The sequence below is a fragment of the Montipora foliosa genome, chromosome 4 (genome assembly GCF_036669935.1).
Source record: "Montipora foliosa isolate CH-2021 chromosome 4, ASM3666993v2, whole genome shotgun sequence".
Lineage (NCBI taxonomy): Eukaryota > Metazoa > Cnidaria > Anthozoa > Scleractinia > Acroporidae > Montipora > Montipora foliosa.
This window is the reverse complement of record NC_090872.1, coordinates 37,889,093-37,899,092: the sequence shown is the minus strand read 5'-3', so window position 1 is coordinate 37,899,092 and position 10,000 is coordinate 37,889,093. Positions and strand designations below refer to the sequence as shown.

Below are 10,000 nucleotides of genomic sequence, written 5' to 3'. Positions count from 1 at the left end.
GATGCCTTCAATTGATGAATACCATCCATCAAGAATGTTATGATCATCGTCACGCTTAGTACTCCATCCTCAAAAGATTGGAACTAACAGTTATGGTGGCAGAACTTTTTCATTTGTAGTACCAAAACTATGGAACTCTGCCTGAAAACATTGAAAGAGCGAAGACTGTAAACTGTTTTAAAAGTAAACTTAAAACGTACATCTTTTTAGAGAGTGATATCTTTTTTATCTTTGTAATTTATTTTGGTTTTGATTAGATAGGGAGTTTGTTTAGTGATAAAATGGTTGTAAGGCACATTGAGCTGTGGAAATGCACCACACAAGAATGTTTGTATTATTATTATTATTATTATTATTATTATGAAAGTATTTTTCAGCAAAAAATTATATAATCAAAGAAAATCTCAGAGAAATTGCACCTTTAATTAAATATTACTTACATAGGGGAGGGAATGTTTAAATAACTATTGCTTGCATGTACAAGTTAATATAGTTTAATACTCAAAGAAATTAAAACTTTATCAGGCAAGAAAAAAAAAATGTGGCAAATTTAAGAGAGAGACACTAAAGTGAAGTTAAAAGTGCCATTCAACCATGACCTTCCCAATAATAGTTATTATTGGACTAAGTATTTTTCCTTAAACTCCTCAAGGGCATTGTCCTGGATGATAATAGGCATTTCACAGCATAGCCCTGGGAATATTATGTTTCCAAAAATTTTGTCATTCCTTTACCTCATAATACCACTTGGATAATGGATGACTGTGTGTGATAGCAAGCCAGTTTCTATGTACCTCAAAATCAGTTGAGTGACTAAAAATGGAAAAAAACAGAACAAAAATGCAAAAAAAAGGTAATGTCATTTTATTTCCATTCTTTTGACTAAGGAAATCCTTTTCCACATTTGTGAGGTCTGGTGGCTTTCAGTGAACCTGGACATTCAAAACAGACTGAGATTCTGAATTTCCATAAGTTTTGTCTGTTTGTGTTTGCCTGTTTGCGCTCCTCAGATCACACTCAAACATTAGTAACATGTTACGAAAAAGGAATTTGTGTAATTAGTAATAAGAGGTGTGATTTGTTTCTTGCTAAAGCATACACTCTACAGTTCTTGTCTGTTCATCTTTGCCTGTTTGTGTTCCTCAAATTGCACTCAAACATTATTAACATACTATGAAAAAGAAAGTTGTCTAATTAGTAATAGGATGTGTGATTTAATATACACTCTACAGGTCTTGTCTGTTCACATTCCTTAGATCACACTCAAACATTATTAACATATTACGAAAAAGAAAGTTGTGTAATTAGTAATAGGAGGTGTGATTTGTTTCTTGCTAAAGCATACACTCTACAGTTCTTGTCTGTTCACGTTCCTCAGATCATGTACACTCAAACATTATTAACATATTGCGAAAAAGAAAGTTGTGTAATTAGTAATAAGTGTGGTTTGCTTCTCACTAAACGCATACTCTCTACGTGACAGTTTTTGTCTGTTCATGTTCGCCTAGTTGTATTTGTAAGGTCAAAAATTTTAAACGATTATGCAAAAGGTTTCGACATACAAGGACAATATTTACTATGTGATTTCTGGTGGCATGTTATGAGGTATGCTTTATTATTCACTGAAGCACATACCATTTACCACTTCAGCCATGATTCAGTTGTCTCTACATACATCAAGTACCAGTAATTGAGAAACAAAAAACTTCTGGAGAGTATGAAGCAATTCAAATTATGACTATCAGTTCACAATAAGAAATTTACACTACCAAGAACTTCACAACGGATTAATAGCAAGAATTTAACCTCTGAAATTCCTACAACTCCAGGTTATAGCGAAAACAGAAATCACATTAAACAAGTTCAAATCTCAAATACAACAACAAAAGAAAAGGAAAAAAACCTAAACTGAATACTCAATCTGATTCAATTTAACCTAATCGACACTCTGTACATTGCAGGCACAATATATTTACTTTTAATCATATACAACACAATTTTCTCAAGCATTTTATTAAATGATGAGATCCAACTTTTCTTTCACTGAAATGTCATTTTAACCCACTATCACTGATTTTTTTCCTTAATTGTTTACTACTGTAACATTAAGAACTCCCAAATACTGTAATACAGTATTCATTCATAAGATTAAGAAAAGCTGAAAGGAAGAAGTGATTATCACACTTTAATACCCGGACAATGGCTGTTTTTATACTAGAGACGCATAATTCGTCTGGGACAAGCTTAGGCAAACATATTTTCTGTGTTTGTTAAATTCGTCTAGTGTAAAGACGAGCACAGGATGCATTATGCATCTTGCGCCTGTCTTTATACTAGATGAATTTAACAGACGCAGAAAAAGTGTTTGCTTCAGTTCATCCCAGATGAATTATGCCTCTCATATAGTTAGTCAGGTCTTTACACTAGACGGATAACACGAGAGACGCATAATTCGTCTGGACGGATTATGCGTCTCTGGTATAAAAACGGCCAATTTCAACAATAAATGTATGTTTGATCATGAAGTGCGGGTTATAGATGAAAAGGTGATGCGATTCTCAACTTTCAGCAAGAGGTGAAAGTTACTCAAAAGTTTCCAGGTCAAGGAGAGCAATTAAAAACATCATCGATTCATAGTCATAGGAAAAGTTCGCATATCTCAGCTAATAATGCACAGAATACAGTTTACGATTAAGCATTCCTCCCCATCGATTTTAGCGACAGTGCTGTTTACTAGTTTTCACGGACGTTTCGGTCTGACGCACTCTTATTCAAGTTCCTGCGACATCCATTATTAGTCTAATTCATTCCTTCAACGCACTCTATTGAAACGTAATAATCTTCATGGCTTAAGTTTCTTTGGCCGAAACGGAATTTACATATGTATTTCAAGAATACCCCGTAACTTTATATTTGCACATGGCAATGTAAAAATGTTCGTCATTTGATTTGATTTGCGTTAACTTGTTAATTTCAATTTACAGTGTCCCCGATTTAATAGTGCTCTACAGCGCTAGAAGATTAGACACTTAAATAAAGTTCCTTTTTTTTTCCTTTTCCTTTCATTGAATATGAATTACGCAATTGCATGTCCGAGAACGCCGCCAAATGCTAATAATATCGTGGCAGACTATTTTTCCGTTACTGTTTAAGCTAAAAATACTTGAATGGTACTATGTCGGTATCAGCAACGATTTCAAAAGAACGGAGAAGAGGACAATGCTGTTCCACCATTGTTCCAGTCCATCTGGCATCGAATTTACCGCCATCTTGAATCGAACACTTTCGCGCATGACTATTGAGGAACTGCTGTACAGTACTGTACTGTTTTGAGGCAAAACATCGTGACACGAAGGAAATTGAATCCAGATCATATGGCATGACACACGTTCATGGCGAGCAAAAAGGTCTCCGTTTCCTCGACTTCCCTGTCCATGACTCTTCCGATTTCTTGTCAGATATGCCTGGGAAAGGTGAGTTGTTTCTTGAAGCGTTGAAGTCTTTCACCTTGAGATGATTGTTGCCGCGCAATATGAGCATCTTATATCATTTTTACAGACTGAAAGTTGTCTTCCTCGTTCTTCCGTAGGTACGAGAGCCCGTGGTTTGCCCAAACCAGCATGTGTTCTGCTCAAACTGTATGGATATGTGGCTTCGGTCTCACTCGTTTTGTCCGACGTGTCGAACGTCTATAACAGCGGAGCAGCCATGCAAGAAAATTCTTGGTGAGAAATTACAATTAAGTTACTCTTCTTGTAAAATGAGACTTTGTCGTGAATACACGATAACTGTTCTGCTGATCAGGAAGGGCAGGTAGAGTTCAGTCGGCCCTTTGTGAGTTTGTTTAAGCTTAACACTGTTTTCTGAAAACTACATTTCTGAATACTGCATAAAGTAACAACTTAACGGATGTTCTGATGTGCATGGATGGGCGAAATTTTACAGAAGTGCGAGAGTTAAATACAATGCAATGACTGCATTCAATTGCTTCCTTGTCGAAATATATGCAATGCGGTGTCGGCTTGTTTCGGTGTAAGGAAAAGAAAAAATAAATGTTATTTTCTATAATGTCCTCGCAAACAATTTTACAATTATTGTCTGAAAATGAAGACATTTCTTTACAACTTCTTGTGGGTACTGAAAGTAAGTTGGCTCTCCTGTTCACAGTTTGTATTGATGATATCTCAATGCAGTGTGAGACTTCTGTGGCACAGAAAATGATATCAAGTGGCGTCTGTTCACTTGATCTGGATGACTGGGTGTGCATTTGCGTGGAGTCCTGCCCTCTGACTCGCCTATACAATATGCGTCTTAACTTGTGGGTCATTGACCGACATACTTGTCATAACTGCATTTGCAATGAAGCAGTATCCCATAACCTCTGTAACCTCGGCTTATTTAAAAAACAATCCTTAATGATTTAGTCTGTTGTTTTGGCCAGACGGATGTTAAATTACAGTGTGCCCACTCCTAAGTTTCCCGCCGTTTTTTGCGTGTTTTTACCTCTCCTTGTTTGACAAAGCTGTCTAGCAACTATTGTCTGCTTTTGGAACTCATTGACCCTTGCTCAAATGCACACTGTGAAAATGCACCATAATTTTTCTGTGTCTATGGTAACACATGGTACCTTTGTGCTATTTTTGTCCCATTTAGACATCCTGTCTGGATTTTAATCAGTGCCCTTTATTAGAAGATCAGTATCACCCTAACCTGACCTTTTCTGACTCAAAAACACCTTCTTCTGTAGAAGTGAACAATATTCTCACGAATAATCTTTTTTCTTTTCTATTTATATTAGGAAGTATTGAATTGCCTGTAAATTCTGATGCCATGACTAGAGCCGAACTGAGACGCACAAGGCTTGACCTAATAAGACGGGAATACGAGGTGAACAAAATTAGCACATGCACACAGCATGCAACTTTAATAATATTTATTTATTTGTTCATTATACGTTTGTACTAAAAGCACTTGGTGAGTGCTGTACAAAGGAACCACAAAATTCCTTTTTTTTGCATTTTATTCGTCTATAGTGGAGTGGGAGACTAGAAGTTGACCACAGCCATTAAGTCTGCTTTTAGAATTATGGCTCATAATCATTTATAGGCTTCAGTTAAGATATAAAGTAATTCTAGATTTGATTAATGAGAATTTGATGTAATGTCTTGATCTTTTTGGAAAAAACATTCCAGGGTCATTTCGATTGTATTGTCCTTGTCTGAGCAAAGTCTAAAGTACTAATTCATACTCAAGGTGCAGAAATCTGGGTGCATGAAAAATCTGGGTGGAGGGCAGGATGTGAGAAATATTCATGTCTAGTTTGTGTCCCTCTGATAACCTAGAAAGTTCAAATGGTCCACTTTTCTTAGTGCATTATTAGGCTTCTATTTCAAGCTAAAGAGGCAAAGTTCAACATTTTCTGGAAAACCAAAGAATGCGACTGGGTATTAGTCAAGATTTCAATTCTCTATTCTTTTTAATTGTTTTAAATAATGATAATGATAATGAAGGCATATCCTGTTAGCATCTACCATCATTTCATGTGGCTAACAAGGAGCCATCACATGATTTCAAACAATTTTACGTACTCAAACTGAAAATCATATCAAATGTTTCACAGAAACTCAATATTTGTCATATTAAAGCTTGAAAGCCTGCAAATTTTGTTAAGGGATTTTGATTAGAGGCCTTCAGCTCCTTTATGACACCAAGCAGTATTTCCAACATAACATTATATTTGGCAGCATTTCCAGATTATTTGTGTTTTACATAACAGGATTTCAGCATTTTTCTTCTTTCTATAAGCTGATTAGTACCGCATTTCCTCTCTGGTATGTGTAAATAACAACCTTTGTCTTGTTGAAATACTACACTGTTTTGGAGACACCGTATGAAAATTTTCCCAATGTCTTGATGATCGACATTGAATACCATTGAATATCAGTGGTGACAATGATACCGCATCACAACTGCACACACGTTTCCTTTAACAAGGTGGTTTTGACAGATCTTGAGCACAAAGCATTCTGTGTTTCAAAAAGAGGCATTAGATTAAGGCACTTTTAGCTCCCACAACTTTCGAGTAAAAGTTCAGCTGTATTTTGCAGAATTAAGGGGCACTGCTTTAAAAATTTATACATGGATATACAAGGAAACACCGAACAAACTACGAAATTTGTATCCTGATGTACTTACTTTTCAAGAGACCTCTGCATCAATAGCTCATCCTAGGAATGTTCAGGTTATTTATAATGCATATCTAAATCGCTTCAATTTTTGTTTGATTCTTAATTTCCATTCAGCTACTTTCACCAGAACCCCATATATTTCAAGTTCAGGATTGACATTTTTCATCCTGGTGAAAGGAATGCTTTGTACATTACCATTGTCACTCAAGCATGATTCATAAGGGATGATAGCTCGTCCTAAGTCGCAGTTTTGCTCCCAGAACTTTACAATTCGAACTTTAATTTATTAGTGCACTATTTTTCTAGACTTACCTAGTATACAATCTCCCCTTTTTGTTGTAACAACATCCAATCATATTTCTCAAAAGATGTGTCAACATTGCCTGACTGATTTTGATAAATTTATTAGATGGGTGGTATTTCCACAGTACACTAGACAACATTTGAAAGGAATAGTTTCCCAGAGCAACATCACTTACAGTAAACACCCGCAGATAAGCTGCACTTTTTTCCAAAAATAGTCGCTAGAAATCGGGTGAGATAGGGTGAGGGTGAGATAGCAGGGGTGTAGATAATAGCCGGGAGCCGGGAAAATTACCTGGCTGCGAGCGTCATTTTTCCGGCTGTAAAGGGCAGAAGCCGCCTGAGAAAGAACTTACTCTCTCCCAAATGTTTGTAGAAGAATGGCAGTAAATTTTTTATTTGCCCGCAACTTAGTTTCTCTTTAAACGCAACCGATATGAACAAAAACACTCCATTTTTGTTTTAGTTTGAACGATTGCACTGCGTTTCTATTTGCAAGCTCTTTTGCGTTAGCAGTACTATTTACACCTGATGTATGCAAAATAGTAAACGCCAAATTTCGTATTCCTGGCTTAATTAACAGACCAGTATTGGCCAAAATTCACTTGATACATGTATGTTGGGGAAAAGGGGAAAGAAAACTGATTCTGAGGTCAATGGAATAAGAATTTTTTTAAACTGGCCTAAAGTAACACGACAAGCTCTAGACAACCAGCTGAGATTGTCTAAAGAAGCTTCATCACTTCCACAACAGAATCGCTCAGAACCGCTTACTTTATCACGCAGTCATCTGCACATTGATCATATTTATGTTTTACTTCAGTTTAGTTGAACTAATAAACATCTACATCAGAAATGTTGACACTCAGTTTACTGAAGCTTTATTGTGGGAAATATGTTTATCTGTGTTCAAATTTGTCCCAAAATCAAGGAAAAAGTGTTTCAGAGAGTCTAGATTTTCAATGCCCCCGGACCCCCATAGGTGAATGCACACCCGCCTATAATGTCCCCATGCCTATAAAAATTTGTATCTACATCCCTGAGATAGAAGCCGGCAGTCAGAAAAAATCGCCGGCTATTCCGAATAAATTTCCTGGTGATTGAGTAATTTGAGTCTATGGATTAGTCATCTATTTTATAATTTGTGAAAAAAGAAATTGAGTAGTACAAACTCAAGCTGTACAGACGGAGACTGGCTGTAGAAATGTTCCAAAGGTTAATTCATTACAAGGGCAAGTAAAACATCCCGTATGATTGGTAAAAAGCTCATTGGCCAGCGGTATTTCTACCTCGTGTATGTGAAATAATGTAAACCCGCAGTTTGTGTATTTCAACCGTGTCGGGCAACATACATGTTTATAAGCTGAAATGTCAGCGGGAAAAGAAGGAAAAGTGATTCTGAGGTACTCTGCATAAAGAAATTTTTCAACTCTGCTGAAGCTACTTCATCAAACTCAAGAGCACCTGTTCAAACAAAGTGACATGTTTTCATTAAAAAGGCAACAAGAAATGAGATATGTCCAGGTTTGACCCTAATTAGATGCACCCAGATTTCAATAAGCGTCACGAAGTGTTCCCTTGCTCTTCTAGCCAACTTCAACATCACTTGTGTCTCAGAATACAGACAATTTATGTCACAAAGTGTCCCCCAAATGCTGCTCTTTAAGTGAAGATTAACTGCTGCATTTGCCCAAAGCTAAAAATAACGCTAACCTTTACCCTTACCTTATTGTTGAAAATAGGTAGCAAATGCTTAGACTTAAAGGGACACTTTGTGTTGGATGTCAAACTTGGGCGTGCATCTAATTAGGGTCAAACCTGGATATAAGTGCAAGAAATGCCTAAAAACTTCAAAAATGTCCTTGAATTTACCTCCTAAAATCGAGGAAAACGCATTTATGAGAGTCGAGATTTAAAAATTTGTGGGCAAAGCATTGGCCCTGGACCCTGCTAGAAGGGACATACCTCTGTTGAATGAAGAAATTCCTGTCAACAAATACCAGAAAAAGATCAATCATATGTCAAAGTTGGTAGAAGCAATGTTCATTATATATTAAAGTGCTAAAATTGGGGCGTTACTAAACACAGAAACGGAGCAGAATATACCAGAATAAACCAGAATAAAGCGGAATGAAACAAAATGAACAAGAATGGTACTGGAATACATGTATACCAGACACCTGAAAGACGCGGAATGACAACCAAAGAAACCGCAATTTAGCGGAAATTGAACTTGAAAATGCCAAAATTTCGTGTTTTAGTTAGCGCCGACCGATTTTAGGTTTGTATCAGCTTTTGTTGTGTCACATTATTCCCTAAGGGAATTTCACATGTTTTTGCCTTTCGTAACATTTGGAGCACTTCGGTCATGAGAAAAATTTGATGGGTATATCCGTCGCTAAATAAATAATTATTTGTTGTGGAAGTAATATATTTTTTCGTGAACAAATGCAGTAGCAAGAGAAACAGAATGTTGTCCTAATAATTGTTTTTCCATTGATCTTGGAGGTGACTTTCACCGTGCGAGTCAAAAAACCCGTGAACACTTTTATTTTATTCTGACATGTCAATTGTGTATTGACCAATCGCAATCAAGTTCAGCGAACGACAAACTAATTACCATTAATTGCTGCTTGCCTGCTTCCTTCGACCAACACGTGATGGAGATATACGGAAATAGGTTTGCGCAAACTGGAAAAATCTTTCTCCCCGATTCGGTTGACAATAATGCCATCGAACCTGAACACAGTGTTCCTTTGTTTGAAGAAAGAAGAGTCAGAAGCACAGAAAAAAACATCAATCATGAAGAATATTTTTTCTTTTCTTTCCGCAGAACAAAAAGTGAGTGGACCACTCTGCAATAATTATTGTGAGAACATATTGTGACTCGTTCCAAGCTTTGTTGCTTCCCCTTTAATGTAAACTGTTTTTTTCTGTCAGTCTCTCCATTCTGCATACTCATTCATTCACGGTCTTTGTTTCGTTCCTTTCTCTATGCTAATTTGCTTTATTCTGGTGTTCTTCTGGTTCATTCTGCCTTATGCTGGTGTCATTCCGCCTCGTTCCGGTCTATTTCGGTACCATTCTTGTTCATTCTGTTTCATTCCGATGTCATTCTGTTTTATTCCAGAGTTATTCTGCCCCATTGCAGCATATTCCGGTTTATTCCGGTATATTCTGTTCCATTCTATTACATTCCTGTGTTTAGTAACACCCCTAAAACTGTGGGTAAGACTTTAGAGTATTTTCCATTTCGATGTTAATAGTGAGTTTATGTTCAATGAACAGTGGATGAAGAAGACTTGACTTTAGATTTCTTTTGATTTCCTTCAAAAAACTTGTTTTCCAAAATGTGAGCTGCTAAATTCAGGGTGGTTCTTATCTGCATGTGTGGCTTATCTGTGGGTGTTTACGGTGGTCTTAAATGGGAAAACATAACATACATGTATATTAAGGGTCTATATAAGTGTTGAATGCAACCGTAAATCACATTTGTCATTGAGATGGCT

General features: G+C 36.6%; 2 protein-coding genes across 4 annotated transcripts in view; one reads left to right on the top strand and one right to left on the bottom strand.

The window, feature by feature from the left end:
• LOC138000745 (dolichyl pyrophosphate Glc1Man9GlcNAc2 alpha-1,3-glucosyltransferase-like) overlaps positions 1-3,323 on the bottom strand; it is a 29,728-nt gene extending 26,405 nt beyond the window's left edge. For 2 of the 3 annotated variants that reach the window (XM_068847371.1, XM_068847372.1), the window contains exons 1-2: positions 3,175-3,323; positions 735-813 (exon numbers count right to left, since the gene is read on the bottom strand). In XM_068847371.1, the coding sequence (XP_068703472.1) occupies positions 735-813; positions 3,175-3,293 (198 nt within the window). In that variant the 5' untranslated portion in view covers positions 3,294-3,323. The remainder of the gene's footprint in view (positions 1-734; positions 814-3,174) is intronic. The other variant, XM_068847373.1, reaches the window with a different exon arrangement.
• The window catches only part of LOC138000744 (ORC ubiquitin ligase 1-like), a 27,507-nt gene continuing 20,754 nt past the window's right edge, over positions 3,248-10,000 (top strand). The window contains exons 1-3 of the mRNA XM_068847369.1: positions 3,248-3,473; positions 3,590-3,725; positions 4,799-4,887. Coding sequence (XP_068703470.1) covers positions 3,393-3,473; positions 3,590-3,725; positions 4,799-4,887 — 306 coding nt within the window. The 5' untranslated portion in view covers positions 3,248-3,392. The remainder of the gene's footprint in view (positions 3,474-3,589; positions 3,726-4,798; positions 4,888-10,000) is intronic.